General features: G+C 44.4%; 1 protein-coding gene across 7 annotated transcripts in view; it reads right to left on the bottom strand.

Moving 5' to 3' along the window:
- Positions 1 to 27733, bottom strand: part of LOC147705718 (sulfotransferase 1 family member D1-like) — a 190102-nt gene that overhangs the window by 51317 nt on the left and 111052 nt on the right. For 6 of the 7 annotated variants that reach the window (XM_086932145.1, XM_086932146.1, XM_086932148.1 and 3 more), the window contains 4 exons: positions 17189 to 17337; positions 15169 to 15294; positions 14168 to 14265; positions 13852 to 13978 (listed from right to left, as the gene is read on the bottom strand). In XM_086932145.1, the coding sequence (XP_086788271.1) occupies positions 13852 to 13978; positions 14168 to 14265; positions 15169 to 15294; positions 17189 to 17336 (499 nt within the window). In that variant the 5' untranslated portion in view covers position 17337. Of the gene's footprint in view, positions 1 to 13851; positions 13979 to 14167; positions 14266 to 15168; positions 15295 to 17188; positions 17365 to 27733 lie in introns of all 7 variants that reach the window. The other variant, XM_086932149.1, reaches the window with a different exon arrangement.

Consider the following 27733-nt stretch of genomic DNA (forward strand, 5'->3'; position numbering starts at 1 on the left):
TGTTTTATTTTGTGAGCATTTTTTGCACATTCCAAAACTTTTATCCTCCCAATTCTAAAGGATAAAGGATTTTTAAAAGCAAAACCAGCACTTATGTATTTACAGTTGCTGTCCAATGTCTGGGAGATTTTTAGTATAGCGAGTTTCCTTACTTCAGCAGTTAAAATAAGGAGGCAAAACGTGAGAGTGATTTCTATGACCTAGTTTACATTAATTAATTTTAACAAATCGGGGTTTTTAATATCGTATTTTAAACTGTTTGTCTTTGATTATTTTATGTTTATAATTAGCGTAAACTTTTTGCTACTAACAAACGGTATATCAATTTAAAATTCTGTGTATAGAATGCTTTTATGGTTTTAATTAACTGAATAAAGTACTTTTTGACTTGACTTGACTTGACTCAATATATTTCCCTATGTCATGTGAAGATGGATGTAACAATTCAGGGTGTATGTCACTCTATTGTGGTCGAAACATCGACATACACAATGATGTCATCCACTACATTACCTGTGACTACACTGTTCACATAAGTACATATTTTTTACTATAACTCCACATTTACTTTGCTCACCATGCAGTGGTAAGGTTGATATTGTGGATGCGATATGTTTGTAAGTCGATATTCAAACCGCGAGACAGCAGTAGAACATCCCATGACGCTGTTATAGTGGGGGAAGGAGTCATCAATGAGATAATTTGCAATTGTCTGAATGATGTAATCAGCAAAGCATTATATTAAGCAGTTAACTTGTAATGCTCTTTAACCTTTACATTTTCTCAATTGTCTCTTTGGCTGAAGAGCTTCTGCTCACTTTTTTTCAATGACTTGTTTTTATTTTAAAATCATCTCTCAAAAGGAAAATGCTACTTATCCGGGGTGCATCTGTTCTTGGCATGTAGAGGGGTAGAGTCACATGCTGTGCATAGCCCGCCATCTTGTGTGGGGCTGGATGTTTGCCCTTTGTTTTTGTTCGAAGGAGTCTTTTCCAGTCACGAGGTAGGTGACTCCTCCTTTCAGTGATAGTGCGCATGGGCATTGACTCCATTGTTAGATTGTTTGCGGCAGAGGGTGTTAATGGAGATAGTAAGAGTAGTATTTCAACCTGGTTAAACCCCGAACTAGAATTGAATTGCAAAGTCATGAAAGATTGTTTGGCTCTAGATCGAGCTAGTGTGGAGAAGTGTGGCTCAGGGGTTAGAGGCGGCAGACCCGGAAGCTGAGATCGGCCCTGGACCAGGGTTCAATTCCCCGCCTCGGCGGGTCTTGGGCTCAAAAATTCCACGGACTCGATAATTCTCGCTCCGGTGCCTTCTCGACTCACGGGTTCACACTCTGCGACTCTGGGCAATAGCTTGCTTAATCTCCACAACGGCCCCTCGCGGCGGGATGCCTGGCTTTCACCTTGTGGATACCCTGCTGGGGTTATCTCACAGGGGAATACCAGGACGGGTTCCCTAAGCAAGCGCCGGGAAACCCTTTGTGGGTAGCTGTGCGCTATATAAGCTCAAATACATTTACATACATACATTTAGTGGTATCCCTTGGATGTGTCATGTCAAAAGGCTGGCAGTGAAACTGGGACGGCCTGAACTATTTAATTCCCCAGACAAATTAGTAAAGGGTGATATGCAGTGGGTGAAGAAATCTTACTTCTATATGGCTTTTATGGAAAGAGAAGAAATGGAGTTGGCAAAACCAATGGTACGTGCCCACAAATGACTAAAAACGTCTTGTGCAATCAAACCTTATTCGAATGTGGTAACCAACTCTAACCACTGCTTTCCTCTGGTAAGATTCAGGCTGAACCAGCTACATTTTCTCTTTGTCGATCCTCCGGGCTGGAGAAGGGTGGAGGATTTGGAAGTATGTTCATGTGACAACTTCTCCACCCAGGACACATTGCACTTTCTTTTATTTTGTGAGCATTTTTTGCACATTCGAAAACGTTTTATCCTCCCAATTCTAAAGGATAAAGGATTTTTTAAAGCAAAACCAGCACTTATGTATTTACAGTTGCTGTCCAATGTCTGGGAGATTTTTAGTATAGCGAGTTTCCTTACTTCAGCAGTTAAAATAAGGAGGCAAAACGTGAGAGTGATTTCTATGACCTAATTTACATTAATTAATTTTAACAAATCGGGGTTTTTAATATCGTATTTTAAACTGTTTGTCTTTGATTATTTTATGTTTATAATTAGTGTAATATTTTTGCTACTAACAAATGGTATATCAATTTAAAATTCTGTGTATAGAATGCTTTTATAGTTTTATTTAACTGAATAAAGTACTTTTTGACTTGACTTGACTCAATATATTTCCCTATGTCATGTGAAGATGGATGTAACAATTGAGGGTGTATGTCACTCTATTGTGGTCAAAACATCGACATACACAATGATGTTATCCACTACATTACCTGTGACTACACTGTTCACATAAGTACATATTTATTACTCTAACTCCACATTTACTTTGCGCACCATGCAGTGGTAAGGTTGATATTGTGGATGCGATAGGTTTGTAAGTCGATATTTCAACCGCGAGACAGCATTAGAACATGCCATGACGCTGTTATATTGGGGGAAGGAGTCATCAATGAGATAATTTGAAATTGTCTGAATGATGTAAACAGCAAAGCATTATATTAAGCAGTTAACTTGTAATGATCTTTAACCTTTACATTTTCTGAATTCTCTTTGGCTGAAGAGCTTTTGCTCACTTTTTTCAATGACTTGTTTTTATTTTAAAATCATCTTTCATAAGGAAAATGCTACTTACTCGGTATGCATCTGTTCTTGGCATGTAGAGCGGTAGAGTCACATGCTGTGCATAGCCCGCCGTCTAGTGTGGGGCTGGATGTTTGCCCTTTGCTTTTGTTCGAAGGAGTCTTTTCCAGTCACGAGGTAGGTGACTCCTCCTTTCAGTGATAGGGCGCATGGGCATTGACTCCATTGTAATATTGTTTGCGGCAGAGGGTGTTAATGGAGATAGTAAGAGTAGTAAGGGAGGTCCTTGTATGTATGAATCTAAGTAAGATGCAACTGCAACAGGTATAGGTACCTGGGGAGGAGGGTGGGTGCCTGTGACTCTACAGCTAAACATGCCAAGAACAGATGCATACTGGGTAAGTAGCATTTTCTGTTTGAAGCATGTGAGCTGTAGATCACATGCTGTGCATAGACTAAAAAGCGGTTATCTCCCAAAGCGGTGGCTAACCTGTAGCTGTTGCAGGTGGTCTGAAATAGTGTATATAAAACTGCTTGCTGTTGTGCTAACATACCTACACAATAGTGTTTTGTGAATGTGTGAGGTGTAGTCCATTTTGCAGCTTTGCAGATATCATCTATGGGTATTTTCTTAGAAATGACATAGAAGCCCTGAGTTTTCGAGTGTTGTGTGCTCTAGGGGGAATTGTTAAAGTTCTTTTTGCTTTTGTATAGCATATCTGAATGCATTCTACTATCCACCTTGTAAAGCCTGACTTTGATATTGGATTGCCTTTATGTAGTGGAGCAAAAGCGACAAATAGTTGGTTTGTTTTGCGAAAAGGTTTTGTCCTTTCTATATAGTAAAGAATTGCTCTTTTCACATCTAATGTGTGTAAAGCATGTTCTACCACAGAATCTGGTTGAGGGAAGAACACTCAACTCAACAGATTGGTTGATGTGAAAGGCAGAAATGACCTTTGGTAAATAAAATTGGATTGGTCAGAAGAACCACTTTGTTTTGATGTATTTTTAAGAATGGTTCTTCTATGGTTAGAGTCTGGATCTCACCTGCTCTCCTCAGAGATGTGATAGCTATGAGGAAAGCTAACTTCCAAGAAAGAAATTGTATTTCACACCTATGCAATGGCTCAAAGCCTTGTGAGGACGATGTTGAAATTCCACACTGGAGCAGATGGAAGTCTTGGAGGAATGATTCTTTTAAGTCCTTCCATGAATGCTTTGATGAGAGGTATTCTAAAAAGAGACAGATGTTGTCTGTTTTGTAGGTAGGCAGCTATTGCAGCAAGATATAAGCGTATGGAAGAATACGCCAAATTGGAACGCTGTAGATGTCATACATAGCAGATGATATTTTGAACCACGCATCCAGTGGATCAATGTGAATGTTATTGCAGTGAATCACAAATCATTTCCACTTTGCTGCATAGCATGCTCTTGTGGTAGGACGTCTAGCCTCTTTGATAATGTTCATGCAGTCCGGCGGAAGATTGAGGCAACCAAACTCTATGATTTCAGGTGCCAGACCACAAGGTTGATATTGCTGGGATCTGGGTGTGTAATCTCTTCAGGGCTCTGAGGGGGAGATTGGAAGAGAGGTGTCGTTTTTAGTGAGGAACTACGGAGAGCTCCAACAGGGTTGTGAACCAGGGTTGTCAGGCCCATGTGGGAGCAACTAGGATTATTGTCAGGGACGCTTGCTTGAGCTTCCAAACCAATAATGGAATGAGTGGGATAGGCGGAAAAGCATATGCAAATATCCTTGACCAATTCATCCATAGTGCATTGTCCTTAGACAATGGTTGTGGATGTCTCGTTGCAAAGTTTGGACATTTTGCATTTAGGTTTGTGGCAAACAGATCTATGTCAGGAAATCCCCTCATTTGGAAGAATGGGAGGAGAACTTGAGGCTGGAGTTCCCATTCATGGATCTGTTGTCTTTGACGACTGAGCAGATTAGCGATCTGATTGTTTACTCCTGTTTTGCAAGAAGAAACATTTTGTGATGAATGGCCCCATCTCCAGATGGTCTGTGCTAGCTGTGACAGCTGGAGAGAGTGTCCCCCCAGTTTTTGTATGTAGTACATTGCTGTCATGTTGTCTGTACGGATCAGGACAGATTTGCCTACTTGATGAACTTGAAAGGATTTGAGTGCTAGAAAACTCGCTAGCAGGTCTAGATGATTTATGTGAAGCTGCTTTAGCTGCAAGCTCCACATGCCCTGGATTGTATGCTTCTAGAGATGACCTCCCTAACCAGTGAGCAATGCGTCTGCTGTTAGCACTATCTGTGGAACCGGGTCGATGTACGGCCGCCCTTTTGAAAGATTTTGTGTATTCCACCACTGCAGCAAGTAATGGGTGCGGCCGTCCACCAACACTAGATTTGATAACAGACCCTGAGCTTGGTTCCACTGACGTGTTAGGCACTCCTGAAGGGGACGCATGTGAACTCTTGCGTAAGGGACTATTAGTTTGCAAGACACCATCATTTCCAGTAACTGCCTGAACACTTGAGCTGGTATTGAGTGTTGAGGTTGGAACTAGCATAGTAGAGTCTGTATGTAGAGGAATCTGGCTGGATTGTGATAGGCCAAAGTCTTTTGTGTGTCTATTGTGGCTCCCAGATATGCATGTGTGTTGGATGGCTGTAGATGAGACTTGGACAGGTTTACTGTGAATTCAAGTTTGTGGAGCAACTGCACTGTTTTGTGAGTGTGACAGAGACAGTTTTTTTTGTGAGCTGGCTTTGATGAGCCAGTCGTCCAGAAATGGGAAAACGTGAATGTGTTGTCTTCGAAGGTGAGCTGCAACTACTGCTAAACATTTGGTGAAAATTACTCCAAATGGGAGCACCTTGAACTGATAATATCTTTCTACTACGAACCTTAGGTATTTGCAATGAGCAGGATGTATTGGGATTTGGAAATAGGCGTCATTTCAGTCCAGAGTGGACAAGAAGGTGCCTTGTTGAAGGCGAGGAAGTATTGTTGTACAGTGACCATGTGAAAGTGGTCTGATTGAATGTATAGATTGATTTCTCTGCGGTCCAGTATAGGCCTGAGAGATCCTTCCTTCCTGGGAATTAAGAAGTAGAGGGAGTATACTCCGGTTCCTTGATGATTTAATGGGACTGGCTCTATTGCTCCTTTTTCTAATAGAGATTGAACCTCTTTTTTGAGAAGGGTGAGATGTTCCTGTCAGAGAAAAAGGAGGACCCCGCACAGTATTATAAGGGACCGGGGGGAAAAAAACAGTGTTAAAGAGATAACAAAGTCCCAATTCAGAGGACCAATGGAATTTGTCCTGTGTTAGTGTTGGTACTACGAGTTTTATCTTTAAATAAGCATGTCGATAAATCGACAAGAAAGGCAAAGGTACAATGAAGTGTGATTAGCTACCAATAAAGGAGCCATCGTTTTTATGAAGGTTATTGGTAATATTCTCCCATAAGACCCGGGGGATCGGTCATTACAGTCGTAGGCCTCTTTCAATTAGGTCTGCGCCTGACGTAGAGACGATCAACACGCTAGGGATTCGCCTCACAGGATTGTCGTTCACTTCGTAACTAATTCCGGCCTCCCTGCTCCTGTCTTCTGGCAGCCTGTCCTCGTTTCAATCATACGGCATTCGAGAGGTGGCTCCTTCTGGCAGCTAAAATCCGGCAGAAGTACACACAGATATGAAAATTGGAGTTATAAACAAATAGACAAACGAGACCAAAAGGAAAATTGAAATTACTCCTTTGTTTTTTAGAGACAGCACACCTTACAAATTGAAGCCAGTATCTTGTGCTCAGTTGATCATCCCACACACACAGGACCTTCATTATAACAACAATTTCCACATGGGCAATAATTCCATCTGGAGCAATAAGAATCAGTCCTGAGGAAGGTGTACAAAAGAAAGCCGAAACGCCGCGTCGACTCTGTGATTCTTTTCGTTTTATTTATGCAAAATATTTTTAGTAATATGCACATTGCAAAATGTTTTTAAGGATGTTTTTATATGAATTGTGAATTGTAAATTGATAATGTGTAATAAAATCTAAAAACAACGTTACCAAGTATATATTGTGATAAGTCTTGATTTAATTTTTAGTTTTCTTGAATGTATTGTAAACAATTATACTGAACTTGCCTACAACCCATGTTTGTCCCTAAGATTATAGTGTGGAATTGATATATATTGATAACTAATCACACTTCATTGTACCTTTGCCTTTCTCGTCGATTTATCGACATGCTTATCTAAAGATAAAACTCGTAGTACCAACACTAACACAGGACAAATTCCATTGGTCCTCTGAATTGGGACTTTGTTATCTCTTTAACACTGAGATGTTCCTGTGACACTGCATGTGATCTTGGAAGAATGTTTGAGGGAGTGCCTGTAAGTTCCTGGCAGTAACCATATTGTATAATTTGTAGAACCCATTTGCCTGAGATGATGGTGTTCCAGACAGGGAGAAATTGAGAGAGGCGTCCCCCGACAGTAATGGAATGATCAGAGGGTAGTGGAAGCAAGTCACTGTTTGTTATTAGCAGGGAAGTGCTGTGGAGTTGCCTCCGCCTCTTCCCTTACCATTGTTTCCTCTAAAACCTCCTCTAAAATATCCTTTTGATGAGGGCGATTGATTGTTGCCCTTGTAAGAGGAGGAGGGATGTTCTGTGGAAATAGTTTTGGAACCACCCCTGTAAAAGGAGCAGCAAAAGGAACCTCTACTAGCAGGGAATTGTAAAGCTCCCATGGACATTGCGACCTCAGTAGGCCTGGGTGGTAAATTCCGTTCCGCTCACGGAATTTGGGCAATTTCGCGTTCTGCGCAGAACGCAGAATTGCCCAAAATTCCGCAATTGCTTGTTCGCGCTTTAAAAATGCGTGTTTGCGAGATATTTTTCCCCGAGCACGCTAACAGCTGAACTTTTGCATGCTCGCGGAGATTTCTTACCATTTCGCAGAGCTTCGCGTAGCGCGATTAAGCAAATTCTGCCCACCCCTTGACCTCAGTGTCTTTTTTTCATTTTCTCCAGCGAGGTGTCTACAGCTGGGCCAAATAGGTGTTCCTTGTCAAAAGGTTGATTAAGAATGGAGGCTTGTACCTGAGGTTTGAAACCTGATATTCTTAACCATGCATGTCTGCGTAGCACCACGCTTATGTTTACTGCACGTGCTTCTGTGTCTGCTGCATCTAATGCACGTTTGATTGAGGTATTGGTAATGAGTTTTCCTTCTTGTATGAGATCATTTGCCTTGGCTTTATGTTCATCAGGCAGATATTGGATACGTTTTTCCAACTCATCATAATGAGCTCCATAATATTTGGCTAGCAAAGTCTGAACATTGGCAATGCACCAGTGATTGGCTGCCTGAGAAGGTAACCTTTTACCAGAGGCATCAATTAACTTGGACTCTTTATCGGGAGGAGGGGCCTCACCTGTTTGTGAATTTGCTCTTTTACGAGCATTAGATAGCACCAAAGAGTCGAAAGGCAGTTGATCTTTGATGCAAGCAGCATCAGTAGGTGCTGGCTTATACTTTTCTCAACCCTGGGTGTGATTATTCTTGCCCTGACAGGGTCTTTGAAAACCTTGTCTTCATGCTTAAGCATCCCCTTAAGCATTGGTAAAGTGTGTGTTATTTTTTGAGTGGAGCCTAATGTCTCGAATAAGAAGTCCTCCTCTAAAGTTTCTTTTTGTAATTCCACCCCATGCTAGTGGGAAGCCCTATTAGGAAGCTCAATATAACCTATATTGTCATCAGAAGGTGATGGGTTTGATTGATACAAATCAGGGTCAGTGTCTGTATGTGGATCAGTATTATAATCCTCCCATGGATCAGTATCTTGTGGCCTCTTGACATCCCCATCCCCATCCCCTTCATCCTGTGGGTCAGGTGATAGGGGTGGTGGTGAATTAGTGGGGCTAATAAGTAGGTGAGGATTAGTAGGTGAAGGAGGTGGAATATCAGGTGGTGATAGGTTTGTACCCATATTCCTTTTCTTTAAGGGATTATGATGCTCCTCCTGATGTGCCAATTTCCTTTTTTCAGGTAATTTGGCATGACTATGTCCAGTACCTGGGTTGATAACCAGTTCCTTTTGTTTCAGATTCGGAGATAGAACATAAGACTGAAAATCTTTTGTTGGAGTCTTTTTTTTTTCTCTGTAGTTGCAGTTTTTGGGGTTGAAAATTTCGGCTCCAAAATCTTTGGTACCGAAGATTTAGGCTTGGACAAAGATGGAGAATGGACATGCTTGGTTTTCGGCGTCAAGGATTTCTGCTCCGTGCCGGTAGGCGGCCGACTCATTCCTGAGCCGGAAGGCTTTTCTTTCTGTTTCAGCACCGGGCCCGGGAGCGGGGTGCTCAAAACCTTTCTCGGTACCGACCTTGGCCTGCAGGCAGAGGAAAGATCAGAGCCTTTTTCGGTTTTGGTTGTTGGGGCAAGTGGGTTTCTGTACTCAGGGTATATTGACCCAGTGTTACTTGCTCCTCGTCTTCCATGTCGGAGTCGGCTTTGGACATGGAGACATGTTCTTCTTCCTCAGCTCCTTGAGCATGTTCTTGGTCGGAATCTTAAGATGTCCGGTATGGAGCCTCTAAGGTGTTGCATTTCGTGACGTCGAGCCCGATGGCCACTGAGTGTCTTCTTCGATCGAAACGACCTGCACGATTCGCAGTCTTTCTCATCCTGTCCTGGAGACAAACAGAGATTGCACACTTTGTGCAGGTCGGTGTGCAGAAACTTGAAGCGACACCCAAGACAGAGCTTGAATGGAGTCCCTTCGATCGATTGCTACAGAGCCTGGCACTACGGCTCTTGAAGAGCTTTCTGATCGAAGACACTTGGTTTGAAATGATATGAGGAGAATAGGAAACGCAATTGAGAAACAATACCGTCAAGGGTAGTGGATTGGACATTGAAGAGAACGGTGCCGAACAGGAGCGCAGCAATTCATATCCGAACCCGATTGTGAAAAAAAACAATCTAACAATGCACACTATCACCGAAAGGAGGAGTCACCTACCTTGTGACTGAAAAAGACTTCTTCAAACAAAAACAAAGTGCAAACATCCGGACCCAACACTAAATGGCAGGCTATGCACAGCATGTGATCTACAGTTCAGATGCCTCAGACATGCTTTTTAAGGTTGTTGTGTGTGGGAAGTCCCTCACACAACTAGCTTTGCCATCTTGACCATAGCCATTGTTTTCTGGCTGGCTATGTGTTTTTCCTATGTAGATTAAACATCTTGACTAGGGATGTGTGAAGTTTTCTGTGCCCATTTTAAGTATAGCTTTAACTTTGCAATTTTCACAAACTGCAATGCTTGCGGAGTTTTTAAAAAACCATGGGGCAGCATTAGCAGTCTTTCAAGGGAGTAAGAAATTATTCCCACTGCTGCTCAGGACCAGGAGCGACAGCAGGTAGACCGCTGCTGAATTTACCTGTAATTTGCTTGGATCAGAGCATCCCAGCACTAGGATCCTGTTTAAAGGATTACTTAGCAAATGAGCAAGTAGATGTAGTAAAGTCTGGTTTTAAAGGGATTTCTGTAGATTCCTTCAGTAGGGCTCCCTCAGAGGTTGATTGGTATATGCAGTGTTTTGGGGGCTAAAAATCTGAAGGTGCACCCTCCCTGTCTCCTTTTGCTAATTCTAGGGACCATGGCCAACTGAGAGCCAGGTGAGCAAATATTTCTCGCAGGACTCCAGGGCATTATCAAAGTTTGAATATAACTCTGTCCTGTGTTGATAAAAAAGCTCTGAAGGCAAATCAGAAAGGCCTTAAACTGGATCCGCTTGACAAGAGTGGATGGGCTGCAGAGTTTTGAATTATCTGTAAGAGCCTGGGAGAGACCTAGGTAGAGAACGCTGATGAAGTCCAGGTGGGAGGTGACCACAGTTTTTTTTAGCAAATGGAGGAATGAACCAGAAATCCCGAAGAAGCTAGATGAGAGTGTCTTAATTTAGTTGTCATAAGTAAGTTTTGGATCTAACGTAACACCTACATTTTTCACTCTGGCCGTCTAGGTGTAAAAAAATCCCAGGGAAGAAGGCCTCCAGGCACTTGACCAGATGTTTGAATGATTACCCACTATCATCAACTCTGAGTTTTCTCCATTGAACTTGAAGTAAATATGGTCCATCTACCTAGCGACTGCAGAGAGGCAGAGTTTCAGCTGAGACGCACAATTACCAACCGGTGTCTTGGGAAAGTGATCACAGCCGAACCGAGAACTGAAACCAGCCCTGGCAATCAGCTCGACCAGCCCCAAAGGGGGGAAGGGGCGAGTGGGAAGCACCACTCCCACTTTTGTTACATGTGGCCGATATTGCAACACTGCTGGAAAACAGGCCAACTGTAACAAAATCCCCCCCATGGGTCCCCACCCTTCTGGCCCACCGGAGAAACGCCCAGTGCCCACTATGGCCAGCTCGGCCCAGAGAGTGATATAACCAGCTGCGTATCATCAGCATATGTAAATAAGGTGAAATCAAATTATTTTATATCTTCAAGGGACTATATAATTAAGTGAAGGACAAAAGGAGAAGCTCCAGGTAATCCCCTACGTTAGTGTTTGTGTCCTAGAACTGAATGGTTTCATCTCAAATTGAAAGGAATGATTTTTAAGGATAGAATTGAGCCAAGTAAGTGCACCATCACAGATTCCCAGGTTGATGATCACCGTAATAATGTATTGTGACAAGTCTGTCACCAAACTCCTACTTCTAAGATGTGGGACTAAGTGAGTCAAAGATGTGCATAGCAGAGGCTATTTACTTGTTGCTATTCATGGCAAATGGCAGCACTGAATGGTAGTTGTTAAAAATGGCCCCTGATTGAAGCAATGTTGTCCACTACGGTAACGTGCAACCCACCTGCTGGAAATCATTGCCTGCGGGTAAAGTGGAAACCTTCAGCCACACCTTCTCAACGGTGCTGAGGTGTTTTGATGGCGCCTTAGAAGAACATAGCATTTTGATCAACAGATAGTGCACACAAAGGGGCACATTTCTGAGAGCTTTGTGTCATGCTTGCACCACTCAACGTGTTTGGTACATGCGCAGGCCACAGAAAGCCACTTTTCATGGCTTTGAATGGCTTCAAAATCTAGTGTAAGGCAACGCAATGCAATGCAAATCGCTGTGTTGTTTTACTCTGCCAAAGGGAGGCATTCCAAGGGCGTTGCAGTGGGTGTTCCCAACTAACTGTCTTTGACACATTCCCAGATTTACAGATTTACAAGGACTTGTAAACCTGGAAATGCACCAGAAAAATACACCTCCCCAGGCATAACGAGGAGAAATATCTTTATTTCTCCTCACTACTTCCTATTTCTATGTCTGCTGCATTTTGCAGCACACATACTGAGAGGCCTATCAGGATTTATTTTGTGCAGAAAAGTACCCCTTCAGGCACAAAAACAATCCTGCCTACAACACAGGCACCATGGTGCAAGGATACCTGTGTTGGCGCTAGGCTGCCACAATGGCGCCATCGCAGGGGGAAAGGACAGGAATGCACTGTATTGGACGAATGTGGTGCATTCCTGCCCTTTCCCTGTGATGCACAGCAGGACAGCAGGTTGACTTGCTGCACTGCCCCGCTTCACAAATTACATAAATATGTCCCAAGTGCATTTCCACCTTTAGTGGAGGCCACTACTGTTGAATCACAAGGCCAATGAAAGGCACAGACCTTTCTGCTTACCAACGCTTTTAGAGGTCAACCTGGACCAAACAGAGCATTTCTTCTACTGGGGGGGGGGGGGGGGGGCAAGGATATAGCAAAGGTGGCAAAGAACCATGTCTTTGAGTGCGTCAGCAGTTCCTCCTCGACATGTCTCCTGGGTAGCCACTCCACAACCTAGTAGGGACACCTGTGCCAATGGCCTGGTGGTGGACAGGCATGTGGCCCGTAAAAATGATATTAAACCTCTTTTTAATGTGTTCTACTCGGTTTTGCCCTTAATGAGCAAGAGAGAAGCTGAACGTTTTTGCCCTGTTTCACTGTATACCCATCAGGTGTGTTTTAATGGCTGTGATTACATTCACTCAACTCAAAATGGAACCAGTATCCAGTGGCCATGAGAGTTTGGGGGCATATTTATGAGAGCCTTGCGTCACTTTTGCATCACACAAAGTGGTACATGAGTAACACAAGGCTCTGAGACAAATTTATGAAGCCATGCAAAGCCATATTGTGTGGCTTTGAGTGGCCCCATAAATCAATGAGTAAGGCAAAGTAGCACAAATTGCTGTTTCGCCTTACTCTGCACAAGAGAGGCATTCCATGGGCGTTGCAGCGGGTGTTCTCATGCAACTAACCTTTGGTTTTTGACACATTCCCAGATTTACAAGGAATTGTAAACCTGCGAGTGTGTCAAAATCTTCTGCCTCCAGAGGTGCGGCGTAACAAGGATAAATATCTCCATTTCTCCTCGTTTTTCCTCTTTTTATGCGTGATACATTAATTCTGCAGCACACATAGAAAGAGGACAACACCTCTCAGGATTGTTATTGTGCAGGTAGGTGGCCCTTCCTGCACAAAAACAATCCTGCCGACAACACAGGCACCCTTGCACCATGGTGCAAGGGTGACTGCGTTGGCGTTCGGCTGCCAAAACGGCACCAGCACAGGAAAAGGACAAGAATGCACCATATTGTATAAATACGGTGCATTCTTGCCCTTTCACTTTGGTGGAGGCCAGGGCGGCAAGGTGAGTTGCTGCGCTGCCCTATGCCAAATCCCCATAAATGAGGGCCTTGGGCTTTAACAGACACTTTAACCCTAACTAGGGTGGCCCATTAGCATCAGTGGATTCCAACTAGTCCAGTTAGTGTTCACAGAACCTTGAGTACCAATGCCACCAGAAAATCATGCTGGCATTATTATAAGTCCTAGAATAATGTTTGGACAGTGAAAAATGCCAGTTCTCATCACAATAACTGACAGATTGCCCCATGACTCAGAGAAGGCCTCACAGAGACTGTAACTTCAAAGTTGCAAACAACCTCTTTTTAAAATAAATACATGAACATGCCAACTTATACTTTAGTTGAATGTCCTATTAACATACACACATTAACATGATCAAGATGTAAAAAACCCACCTTCTCCAGCCATGAACTTTTCCAGGAACTCCTCCCAGGTCCCTGGGTGCGGATGCACCACTGCCATCTGGTAGAAATAGAAGTAGGACACCGCAATATCCTTGGCATTGCGAGCAACATAAATAACCTGTTGAATGAGGGTGAAGGTAGACAATATTGATCATCCAACTGTTATCAATAGTCAAAGGCAAGACAGGAATCAAAGAGAAGGGCCACAAACATCTCTAGCTAATAACATCGCATCTCAGACCCTTCCATTTTCACGGATAAACCCTTCATGCCTTGCCCTCCTGGAGCAATTCTGGGGGTCTGATACCTTACAGTCATTGTCCCAAAAGGTCTTTGGAAGAAGCTGGACAGGGAGATGGGTTTTTATCACTCGTGGAGAAGGGACTGCAGGCAACGCATCTGTTCCTAGAGAAGAAGAAAAGGATGACATTTGAGATGGCTCTAATGTTTTCATTAACAAACAAATCCAAGATTAAATCAGATCCAAAGAAACCGCTTCAATCCTTAAAGCTTCTGTAAACCAGCAGACCTACACCATTCGCTAAAGCTCCCCACAAAGCCAGATCACCTGGCTTTGGCTTATAGGGGAGCTGTCCTGCACCGTTCTTTATAGTTCCCCAGTGTAGTGGCTCTACAGAGTTTCGTACAACTCCCCCACCAAATGTAAGTTCTTCTTCGCGGCACTCCATCAGATAGCGAATAGACTACACAAATGGTCTACTTCAAGCCTTTATCACAGCACTGCCCTAGAAAGTTAAAGTTCAGCTGCCCACAACTGGGTGCAAAACTGATTCGAGGCCTCAGGAAAGAGGACCATTTTCTGACAGCACATGGAAAATGTGCCAGCTCTCCATAGATGAATGTGTCACATGCAAATGCTCATGCCAAGTCTACAAATACTTCCTTAAGCCTACAGAATCCCTAAGTTCTCAAATACAGGTCCACTTCTACAAGCTAAACGTTAGTGCTCTATCCTATGAGGTCATCATTTATAGTACCTCAGTTCATAACTATTCACTTTCCTCCCATTGCCTAACCCTTTTGAAAACTTTCATCAAACATTTCAGGCTTGTATTTACTATTTTCCATAGTTCTGATCTGTCTAAGGCAAGCCATGAGTGCCTACAGATGCATATACTTGAGGAGCAAACAGTATACATTTCATTAGCCCCCTACTTCCCCATTAAAGCCAGCGGTACTGCAAGATTCTGTTGAGCCTCCCACTGAAGCACAGCCTCTGCATTATCTGTCACTGCGCCTGCTGCCCGCGTGCATCACCATCACTGCTATATCTGCTGCGGTTTGTACCTGATGGACAGCCAGGGACAGCATATTCCAGGAATGGGACCCGGCAATATATGGGATCCCGTTTGCATTTTTCTGAGTCACCGTTATTCATGATCAGATCTACAATTTCACTGACCCATGTAGTTCCTGCAGAAAACGAGGGAAACCCCAAAGTTAGTAGTGATAGAGGGATGGTAATATGCTGCATACCGCAAAGATTCACGTTGAGAAACTGTTTATTGTGAGCTCTATATTGTCAACCTTTTGGAGAATCCGTCCCTTTACTACTCACAATGCCACGAGGTGTTAATGGGGGGCTAAGCAGCAAGTGGGCCACGGTCCTGCAACAGACCTGTACATTCTTGCCTCTCCAGGGACATGTGATCTGTAGGAGGTAGTTTCGTTGGATTTGAAATTGACTTCAGGTGACCTGGGGCTGGATCGCCAATGATGTTGGGCTGGACAGAGAGGACTTGACCACTGTGAACTTGGATTCGACAAAGGGGCCATCTCTAAAGTTGTACCTTGGTGTTAGACTTCCACTTATCTGGGACTAGACATCGTGGCCTCCACTCACACAAGCTGGACCTCCTTTGGCTTTACAGTAAACTGCCTAGTTCCTAAAAATGAACGTTCTGTGCCCTAGTGTTTGATCTTTTCATCTAGAGCTGAACCTCATGAGACCTGGGACTAGACATTGTTTGACCTAGATCTAGATCTCCTTTGGTCTAGAACTAGATGCTCAGATACATTGTTGTCTGTGTATGAAGCGGACATTTTCAGTGTAGAGATGAAACCTATTAAGGTTCTATGGTGCAGGGCAGGGGGGGTACTGGTTAATTTAAAGGGTGGATGATGGATTTAGATCTCAGGGCGGGGGACTGGTGTAGTTTTTAAATATGGGGCTAAGGTTTTAGGGTCTAGGGCAGGAGGGTCTGAGTCATTTTACACGGTTGGGGCACAATTGTAGGACTCGGGGGCTGAGTTTTCTGTTTAGGTCTGGGGTCAATGATTTAGGCCTCATGGTAGGGGGGATCTGAGTAGATTTCAAGGCTTGGGCAAGGTTTTAGTGCTCAGGGAACAGGGAGGGGGTGTTTTAGAGCTTTGGTGGGATTTGTTTTTAGGACCGCTTTTAGGAGTTAGAGCATGGGGATTGGGCTATTTTTCGGGCTGGGGCCGGGGTAGAACTCAGGCAGGTGACTGGGTTTTAGGTCTCGGCCAGGGGCTAGGGTGTAATATTAACCACCCATATGATTTTACCAATTATGCCATTACAACTAAATTCGTAAAGGCATGCATGGTAAAGGTATGCGTGGTTAAGATGCTGTCGTTATTAAGATCGCATTGTTAAGGATTGTGTGGATAGGGAATATGTGGTTGTGACATACAACCGAAACCGAGGCTGGAAAGGAGTAGAACCTTATCTTGAAGAAATAGTAAGCACTAGAGCAGAGTGAATAGTAAGTAAGCATTGGACTTATAGAGCGCGAACTAAGCCCAAGGGCGTCAAGGCGTTAAACAGCAGGTGACTGATCTCATGTGGACGGGGAAGGACATTATAGTATGAAAATGAGAAGATTCATAGTATGGAGGCAGCAATCCTCAGAGAGGAGAGAAAACTCAGTGATGAGAAGAAAAGCTCTTCATCTCACCACTGAGTTCTCTCACCTCTCAAAAGATTGCAGCCTTCGAACTCTGAACCTAATGGAGACGTGAGAGATATCCTGCTAGGAAGGTGACAAGCACTCAGGATCTTTTGAGACAAACTCTGTCTTGGAAGGAGTAGGTGGGTCTTGCTCCCTGTACTTCATTTCAGCAAAAAAGGGAATGCAGATAGTGCAACCTTACAGGGTCTGTCGGTATGAGCACATATCTTTCCGCATTCAGTGAGGGATGGTCTCAGTTTTCACAGATAAATATCAAACACCAAGGATGAATGAGATCAGAGGTCTCACAACTCCCCTTTATTGGGCAGGTTGGTGTACTTGTCCAGTGCACCAGTTTTGGAGTAGGTGGTGTAATGTAGGTGCACCATACCTACCAGCCTTGGGGTACGTGGCAATAAGTATATCATCTTCTCTCGCTTGAAACACCTCCACCTGCTCCCAATTTTCAGCAAAGTATTTGATGAAAGGAATCCCATGAATCAGCTTTGCCTCCGGGTAAAGGGCAACCTCAGTGTGCTCCATTCTGTGACAAATAAAAAAAAAGTGAAAACTTCATCAATGTTATGGGTGCATATAGGTAGGAGGAAGTGTAAATACATTTTAGACAATGATGATTGGAGCACCATGAGAGTCAGAGAACAGTCAGTCCTGTCTTTCGTTCATCAGGCTCGGGGTGGCTGGCATCATCACCACAACAGCTATGAAATCCACCCAATGGGGCTATAGCTTTCCTGTGTTTTGGAACTATGAGATGCTTTACAGTATTGAGTTGGATCTCCTACTTGTTTGAATATTTTCAACTGTTGTTGGGCAACAGGCTGCGTATGATGCCCACAACATCTACAGGGTCAGTGTGTTCACTCAGCAGGTGTAGATCAGAAGACTTGACTGCCTTGTGACTTTGTGGTTTCAGACTTTGCCTGGAAGATGGAGCACAGCTTTGGGACATTATTCTCTGAGTACTAAATGTGCATGTCTGGTACATAAGTCCCTTGCCAAACTTAAGGACACTTGTCATCATAGGTACAGGGACATCACATAGTAGCCGTTTTAAATTGGTGGTATGCCATTGTTCAAGGTAGGGAAATATGTAAGAATAAGAAAATGAGCAGTCAATTAGTAATGAAGAATGACATGTAGACCACACATTTGTTTTGTTGTAGATTTATTATAGCGCAAACTCAACCCGAAGGTATTGGAGCGCTTTACATGATCACCAGTTACGTTACACAAGAACACATCAATTTTTAGTAAGCATGAAGAGATTCAGTGATTAGCCCAGAATCACAGGTTATTGAGCCGAAGCCAAGGCTCGAACCTGCTTCCCCAGCTTCAAAGTCGGCAGCTCTAGCCATAAGGCCACATCCTCTCCCCAACACTTGGGAACTCTGCTGCATATTCAACTTGAGCTAACAATGAACTTGAGAGTTCTGAGTTTGTCTCGAAATAGTATGGAAGTGTGAAAATGTATGTTGAACTCTTACACAGAATGCAGGGCAAACCTAGATGATAAAGAGTCTGCTGCATTGCTTAGGACACCACAATTTCATATGCCTGATGTACAAACATTGAGACATGAGTGGGGGAAGTGGATGCCAAAGTTTATCGATACCTTGACTAACATGGACAAATGTGACAAAGCTGTTAATCAATCTGGTAGATGATGACAAGGAACATAGGTCTTCATGTGTTATGGGGAAATGTAACATTAGCTTTCAGTGACACAAATGCAAGCTTCTTGTTGAATCAATTATCACACACAACAAGCAACTTGCTGGTGTTTGTAAGTGTTATTTAAGATAATGCCATTAGTTTGAGGATCACTGAAGAGTGCAACTACAAATCATTCAACGTTCACAGGCGCCAACTAGAAGTATTAATGACACTTTCTAACATCCAAAACATGGAGCCAATGGAAGTCACTGACGACAATCAAGTAATACACATGGTAATTGATAATTGCAAAAAATGTAAGCAGGTATTGCAGATAGCAAGTTGGAGTTAAGAGAAAGGCGTAAGATAAGAGGGCCATAGAGAAGAATATTCGCATACATACCCGTCCTTATAATGAGTCATGACCTCCAACGGGACATGAGTGTTACATTTGCGACATGAATAGCCACCTTGCAACCATCAGTTAGGTAAGAGACTAGAAAGTTAAAAATACCCAAAATGAAAGATGTAACAAGATGCTAAGAAAGCCATATGTCAAGCACAAATCATGAGTACCTAGGAAGCCAAGATATCATAGTGTCTTTGTTGTGAAAGGAAAGTGCACTGCATGGTTTACTGGTATGTTCTACTGCACTGAGTGCCCACTGCATGTGAATTTTATTTTTGTCCTGGCATAATAATCAGGCTTGTGTGTGGAGGTCTGGGCCTGGCAAACACAAATCGAGGTCCACGACCTGTTCTGTGACTTGGAGAGGTGCACTAAGTAGCACCTTTCTTCTAGACAGAGGACTACTGCCCCTATTCTGGGTGTAACACAAAGTGGTGGCGGCAACATGCCATGTTTTATGATTCGTAGTGTGACCAGACCTTTTTTCCTGTGTCAGTGAAGGCATGAACTACTGACCTCTCTCGGGCATAGTTCCACTGTTGAAAGTTCTGCTGTTGTGTAAAACTTTGTGCTCACATCATGTATTCATTTGAGTGCATGTGTGTGTACTGTGAGCATATGACATATGTATAGTAGCAGGATTCTGAGTATGTTAGTCTGAACAATGAAGCTAATGGACATTTTGGACAACCTTGTTTAGCACGGCACAAGATGTAGGATGATGATTGCTTCCCCGGATAGAGGACATTTACTGCCCCTGTTCCTGTGGCTAGAGGATGGAGATCGAGATACTAAGGTGAGCATGATTCAGAGAGGGATACCTTTATACATTTTATGTAGACTTTGTTAGAAGTGGGCTGCAGAGTAATTCTTTTTGAGCCCTGCCATTTGTTAGATGATTAGGTGAAGGTTGAGACTTCAGTTTCTGTTGTTCAGGGTGAGGAGGCTGAGGTTCCTAGGTTAGACTTGCACTTGTGTCTAGCCATGATTACTAATTCAGGGAGGATGATGACAGGCAGATGCATGAACCTCACACTTGATTTTGCGCACTGCTAACTGCTATGAGAAGCATTACTTTACACAAAGTTTCATCATCATCAAACAGCATTTGTAAAGTGCAGCACTGTCACACATAGGGGCATCTGGGTGCTGGGTTTCCATAAAAGAGCCAGGTCTTGAGTCTCTTTCTGAAGTCTGCCATCGAGAAGGCTGTATGGAGCTGGAGAGGAAGGTCATTCCATGTCTTGGCAGCGATGTAGGAGAAGGAGCGGGCACCGCTGTGGCTGTGATGGATGGGGGGTGCAAGGGCAAGTGAAGAGGAGCACAGGTGTCTTGAGGGCGTTGGAGGAAGTTCAGTCAATGGTTGAGGTAGGCAGGTCCTAGGTCATGGAGGGCTATGTAGGCGTGCATGAGGAACTTGAACTTGCATCTTTACTGGATGGGGAGCCAGTGGAGGTCTCTCAGGTGGAAGGTGATGTGGGTTTGTTTGTGGAGGTCCAGGATGAGTATGGCTGCAGCATTCTGTATGGTCTGGAGTCTTCTGAGGAGGTGGATGGAGATGCAGGCATAGAGGGCGTTGCCGTAGTCTAGATGGCTGTTGACGAGTGCCTGAGAGTCAATCTTTCTGTTGTTGGTTGGAATCGATCTGAAGATTCTGCAGAGCATAAGGAGTGTGTGGAAGCAGGAGGAGGCGTCTGTGTTAACTTGACATTTCATGGTCAGTTTGCTGCCAAGGATAATACAGAGGTTGCGTGCCTTTGTCGATCGGTGTGGGTATGAGTCTGAGTTCTGCAGGCCACCAACTGAATTGCCATGCAGAGGTGCTCTTCTCGAAAATCAGTATTTCAGTTTTGTCAGAGTTGAGCTGGAGGCAGTTTTCCCTCATCCATTCTGCTATGTTGATCAGGGCATTGCAGAAGTTGGTTTTGGCATTGGAGGGGCCCTCATGAAAGAGAGGATCAGATGAGTGTCACCTGAGTAGACGAATATGTTGAGTCCATGGGATCTGGCGAAACTTGAGAGGGGGGTTATGTAGATGTTGATGTAGATGTTGAAAAGGGTGGGGCTGAGGGGTGATCCTTGTGGTACTCCGCATATGATGTCTTTAGGTGCGGAGGTGAAGGGAGGCTGTCAGATGCTCTGTGTGCATACTGTGTGAAAGGTGGCGATCCACTTGAGGGTGTCTTGCTGTATGCCTATGTTGTGGAGTCTGTTGATGAGAGTGTTGTGGGAGACTCTGTTGAATGTTGCAAAGAGGTCGAGGAGGATCAGGGCCATGGTTACTCTGCAGTTGAGTGTTTTGAGGTCATCTGTGGTGGCAATCTCCACTGTCTCAGTGCTGTGGTGGGCCCAGAATCCTGACTCAGAGGCATCCAGTAGGTGGTTTTGGCCAGGAATTCGGTGAGCTGCCGGTTGAAGGCTTTCTCAAGATCTTTGGCTGAGTAGCAGAGCAGGGAAATTGGACAGTAATTTATAAGATCATTGGGATCAGGAGGGGTTTTCTTTAGGAGGGGTCTGACGTTTGTGTGTTTCTAACTGTTCAGGAAGGTTGTTGTGCAGGTGCTGAGGATGCCAGTGAGAAGAGTGCTAATGGGTCCATTGCAAGGATGTAAAGGTGAGTGGGGGCAGGGCTTGCTGGGCACCCCGGAGTGGATAGAAGACATGATGGCTGAGGTGCTCAGAGCGGTGAGCGGTGACCAGGTGGTGATGTTTGGCTGTAGTTCGCTGGTTAGTTGAGGTTGTCGGGGTCAAGGGTGGTGGGTTGGATGTTTAAATTGTTGTAGATGCTGGTGATCTTGCTGTGGAAGTAGTTTAAGAGGGTGTCACACAGTTCTTGGGCGGTGTGGATGGTGTTCGCTATGGTTGGTGGGTTGGAGAATTCTTGGACTATTTTGCGGAGTTCCTTAGTGTGGTTGGCTGCGGAGTCGATACTGGTGGTGATAGCTGCTTTTTTGGATTATTTGATATGCCAGTGATAAATGCTTAGGGTTGTTTTGTGAGCTGCCCTGTCAGCAGGGTTCTTGGTGGTGCACCATTGTTTCTCCAGTTGGTGGCGGTTGCGCTTGGCCATCCTGAGTTCTTGGCTTTACCAGTTGGAATGTTTGGGGATGTTGTTAGATTTTGAAGGTTTCAGTAGGGCAAATCTGTCATTGCTGTTGGTGATCCAGATGGCGAAGTGTTGGATGGCCAGATTGAGGTGTGTTGAGATTCAGGTTGGGTGGTGATGAATGCCTGTGACCACTGAGTTTCAGTGACCTTGCTCCAGCTGCGGTGGGAGGATATCAGCACCATGTGTTGCTGTGCTCGGCATCGTGATGGAGAAGTGTATAATGGTGTGGTTAGTCCAGGTGAGTTCAGTGGTATGGCTGAATTTGATTCTGTCACTGGAGGTGAAGATGGGGTTGAGTGTGTGTCCGGCTTTGTGAGTGGGTTCAGTGACCAGCTGGGTGAGGGCGATGTTGCGCCTGTCTCCAGGAGAAGCGCCTTGAGACCCTTGCGGGTGAGTAGTGCGCTATACAAGTATCAATTTACATTTACATTTACGTTTACATGGAGTTAGAATCATTAGGGTCATCGATGTGGAAGTTGATGTCTCCGAGTAGAACGTAGTGGGGAGAGTCAATTGCTATGGGTGCGATGAGGTTGGAGATGCCGCTTATCAAGGTCTTTGCGTCGGTTTGTAGGAGGACGTTTAGGTGTTCCATGAGAGGTGAGGGGTTGGCATTGGCGATGGTGCATTTGATGGTTTCCTTGAAGATGATGGTGATGCCTCCGCTTTGTTTGTTGTCATGTTCCCAGTGTATCATCTTGTATCCTTCAGGAGTGGCAGTGGTGATGTCAGGGTTTGGGGAGGAGTTGAGCTACATTTTGGTGATGCAGGCAACGTCCTTGGAGAGGGTGGTGATGTTGTCCCAGATTTCCATGTCATGTGTGAAGATTGAGGGGGCATTAAGCAGTATAAAACTGAGTGGTTGCGGGGTGTTCTTGGTCTTGGGGCAGGAGTGGTGTGGGATCTTTTGTAGGTGGGGAGAGGGCCAGGGGTTCTGGTGCTGGGCGTTATCCAACCGGTGTTGGGTTGGCTGCACACCTGTTGTGCACGTCCTCTGACTGGTCGTGTGGTGGCCTCCATTAGTGGTCCTGGTAGGTGGGCCAAGTGCAGGTAGCGCAGGGGCAGCAGGCAGTGCAGGGACAGCAGGCAACACAAGGGCAGTAGGCAACGTAGGGATAGCAGGCAGCACAGGGGCAGCAGGCAGTGCAGGGGCAGCAGGCAGCACAGGGACATCAGCAGGGTAGGGACAGCAGGCAGGGCAGCAGGCAGCACAGGGGCAGCAGGCACAGCAGGGGCAGTAGGCCATGCAGGAGCAGGGACAGCAGGCAGTGCAGGGACAGTAGGCAGTGGAGGGGATAGGTGGAAATAAAGGGCCAGGGACAGGGGGAAGTGCAGGCGCAGCAGGCATGTGAGAAGTGGCATTGTTCGCAGGTGAAGGGTCCTTTGGTGGATAGTGGGCAGCAGGAGACGCAGCTGTTGTTTCGCCTTCCGTGGTCCAGGTCCAGTAGTTTCTTGAAGGTGTATGATCGGGTGGGGAGAGGGCCAGTGGTGCTGTTGCTGGGCGTTATGCAACCGGTGTTGGTTTGGAGGTGCGCCCTTATGTGCATCCACTGCGTGGTTGTGTGGCTGCCCCATTATTGGTCCTGGTAGGTGGTCTAAGAGCAGGTAGCATGGGGACAGCAGGCAACACAGGGATAGCATCCAGTGCAGGGGCAGCAGGTAGCACAGGGACAGCAGGCAGTTCAGGGACAGCAGGCAGCACAGGGCCAGTAGGCAGCGCCAAGGCAGCTCAGGGACAGCAGGCAACACAGGGGCAGCAGGCAACACAGGGGAAGCAGGCAGTGCAGGGACAGCAGGTAGCAAGGGACAAGGTCAGGGGAGTACAGAGGTTGTGTCTGGAGAATGGCCTGAGAAGGCCTCTTGAAGGCGGACCACCCCAATCAGGTTCTAAATCGTGACAGTTGATCCACTTCTCTTGTCTTTAAATTGTATAGATGAGTGGGAAACAAAACCACCCTACGTTGATCCAGTCCCATGTTATTCTTGATTAAGGAAGGGAGTGCTCCACAGAGTACTCAAAGAGCTGCTGTGTAATCAGGGCTGATGTTGATCAGTCTCCCATAGCCAAAGGGACATGACCTGAAGTCAAAACTTCCTGTTGAAAAGGTGATGATCTGTCTCAACTTGGAAGTCTGCTTGTCAAGTCAAGAAAATTTTTATTCGCACTAAGACCACAAAAGTTTGACAAGCAGACAATACATTTAAAAATATAAAAAATCCTTATTAATAAAAAAAAATCACATGTAAAATAGATACATCATCGGCTATAAAATGTCATATTGGATCAAATTAAACCATAGGAAGTATTTCTCCTTCCCCTTCAATTACTGTATTTCCTAACGTTTTCTAATAGCCATTGCAGTTTTAATAAAGTTTGACACAGCACTACAAATAGCAGGACTGGTCAGCGATTGCAGATATCTGAACCCCTCAACATATGTACATGGACGAATGTTCTTTAGTAGTGGTGCCAAAAATATTCTCCTTGGTTCCTTGTAAACTGAGCAAAAAAGAATAAAGTGCTGCGTGCTCTGGGTTGCCATGTTGTCACAGGCACAGGGAATGAGATTTTCTGTCCACCCAGATTGTTTAGGAAATGCCACTAGAAAGTGCAGAGTGCCTAAGCGGAATCTTGTTAAACAGAAACGTGTCTGAATATTCGTAGTGAAGGATAAGTAAAACTGCTGTTTAGGAGTATAAAAAACAACTGGGACCTGTTGCCGCCAATTGAGTATGATGCAAAGTTGCCCATGTGTAATGCGCCTCTTTTATAATACCCTTAGCGCCTGTGGGAATACTCGTAGTAGTGTCAAAGTACTCGCCCAAACCAATCTCAAATAACCTCTCCCTCACAAAACGGAGCCAGGGGATCTTCAAAGACTTATCCAAGTTAATACAGTTTTCAATAAACTCCCTGGAGAACAGTACTCTTCAGACTCCCATATTTTGGTCCATAAGAGCAGGGGGCAATGCCAAAGAGATCTTCTATGTTTTCCATCCCCAGTTCTTGATGAGAGAAAGAAGTGGCAGAGCTATTTGGATTCATCAATAATCTTTTTATAAACTTATTTTCCACTAATTGTAACAGGAGATTTTTATGGTAGCCCCACACTCCCGCCCCATAAGACACAACAGATAAACATTTTGCTTTGGTCTTTCTCAATTAGACACAGTAGGAATAGCTCATAGCGGAGCTCATAAGTTGGAGAAGAATATCTATCCGATAAACATCCATTTCAACCATGTGGAAATCACCAAAGCACTCAAGGCGTCGAAACCCGGAAAAGCTCCTGGCCCTGACGGAGTCCCATTGGATATTTTTCTCCATAATACCGAACTATGGTCACCAATACTTACTCAGGTTCTGGCAGCAGTAACATCTGTAGGGCTGCTACAGTCATGGTCAACGTCAATCCTGCTCCCCATCTTTAAAAAGGGCGATCGGAACGATCCGGCCTGCTATAGGCCAATTTCCCTTCTGGATTCCATGGGCAAAATTGCAGGTCGGGTGCTCTTGGATCGCTTACAATCTTGGGCCCAGGAAAACAACATCATGACCGACCTGCAATATGGTTTCCAGAAGGGTCTTGGGACCGTGGAGCAGGCCCTGAACCTCGCCCTTTTGACTGGAAAGTACGTAGGTGCAAAAGGAGGTAATATCTTTCTTGTATATGTCGATCTTAGCGCGGCATTTGACTGTGTTCAGCACGCTAAACTTTGGTCAATACTTGGTGATCTCGGAGTGGACCCACCCCTTATAGCTTTCCTCGGGAACTCTACTCTGACGCCACAGGGTGTGTCAGATTTGGCGTCAGCGGTGAGCTATCTCGCCCCTTTTCAATAGCAAAGGGAGTAAGACAGGGATGTGTACTGGCTCCCTTCCTGTTCAATCTTTACACAAATGGACTAGAGCAGGCCATGTTGGAAGGGAGCCAGGATCTACCCCAGATAAATCATCGTCCAATACCAACACTGCTATATGCAGATGATTCCGTCATTTTAGCCCGAACGCTGAATCAACTTCAAAAACAACTCAACAAATACTGCAGCTTTATGGATTCATTTGGTCTGAAAATCAATATAAAAAAGACATTTACCATGCATATAGGTCCCAGGATCAAGAATCCCAAACCAATATTGGTGGACAATACAAGATTGGAGAAAACTTCTGTATACCCATACCTGGGCATCCTCGTGGATGACTCCTTAAACTGGTGGCAGGCTACGGCCAGTAGAAAACTACTCTTCCAGCGAGCAACATCGGCCCTGGTCTCCTTTTCGAGAAAGTTAGGCAAACCCGCTCCACCCGAACTCCTGAAAATTTACTATGCTAAATGCCATAGTGTGGCTACCTATGGAGCAGGCGTTTGGGGTTATGGCCACATAGACCCCATACAGATAACAGAGAACGGTTTTGTTAAATATCTGCTGGCACTTCCGCAAAGCGCCCCGAACTATGCTTCACACAATGAGCTTGGTATGGAATATATTACAGACACGATTCGTTCCCAACCAATTCTATTATGGCAACGAATATGGTCCAAACCAGAGTGTCATCTGACACGATCCTTGGTCACGGACTGTATAGCCTTAACCAACTGGCACAGGATCCCCTGGTTGGTTTATGTGCGGAACTTTTTCAATGATCTTGGCCGTAGGTCTTATTTTGACGATCCACCTAGTGTTGAAGACATCTCCAGAAAAGAATTAAAGAAGATGTGCTTGGTCCATCTGAGAGAATTGCGCAACCAGATGGAGATTACAAAATCTTCGAACAATCAAATCTGTGCAATCCAAATTGTTAAAGGTATCCAACCCTATCTGACGTACTATCTGTCTAATTACGAGAAATATCTTTTGACGAGATTTCGTTTCAACACCTTTTTCCGTTTAGTTTCTTTTCCCGAAGATCAAAACTGGTCTCGTACTCTCATGAACTGCCCATGTGATGGAGTTTCTTCACAATCAACAATTCATATTATCTTCTTTTGTAAATATTATAAATCACCACGAAAATCCTGGATTCTCCCACTTCTCCAATCCTCTGGTCATAGACTATGTCACCCTGCATTCCTTTCCTTGCAGCTTTTGGACTCGCCACATGTTGCGAAGTGCATAGTCACTTTTTTAAAAGCTAGTATTAAAATACGCCAAGCTTATCACTGACTTGAAATTTCCACCTTAAAGCTTACGTATTTCTATCTTATAATTTTTACATTTTAATTTAATTTTTCTTTTTTTTTTTTAATTTTTGCGTTTTAAATTAGAAATTATTATTCTCCTCTCAAATTTAAAAATTGTTTCGTCTATGTTTACTGTTTTTAACGTGTACTTTTTATGATTGCAAATAAGTGGTAATCGAATAAAAGTTTATGAAACTGAATAAAATAACCAGCTCAGGCACCGGATTATGGCCCAACTTACAGGCAAACCTAAACAGCCCCTCCAGAACTCTACTTGTCTGCTGAGCTCTTGCCATGACCAGGGGTTCCCACTTAATCTCTGTATTGACCATATTTCCCAAATATGTGAAGGTTTCCACCTTTTCGATAAGCTTCAAATTTTAGTCTTTTTTGGACCACATACCATTATATAAGATTTTGAAAAGTTGACCTTCAGGTTAAGGGCCAACATAAAATCTGTAAAGGCATCCAGCGATGTTTGTAAGCTATTGGCCATCAAGGCCATGATCACAGTATCACCCGCGTGCGAAAGTAGCAGGACTGGTTTGCCTCTTATAAGGGGGAA

This window comes from Lissotriton vulgaris, chromosome 7 (assembly GCF_964263255.1).
Source record: "Lissotriton vulgaris chromosome 7, aLisVul1.2, whole genome shotgun sequence".
Lineage (NCBI taxonomy): Eukaryota > Metazoa > Chordata > Amphibia > Caudata > Salamandridae > Lissotriton > Lissotriton vulgaris.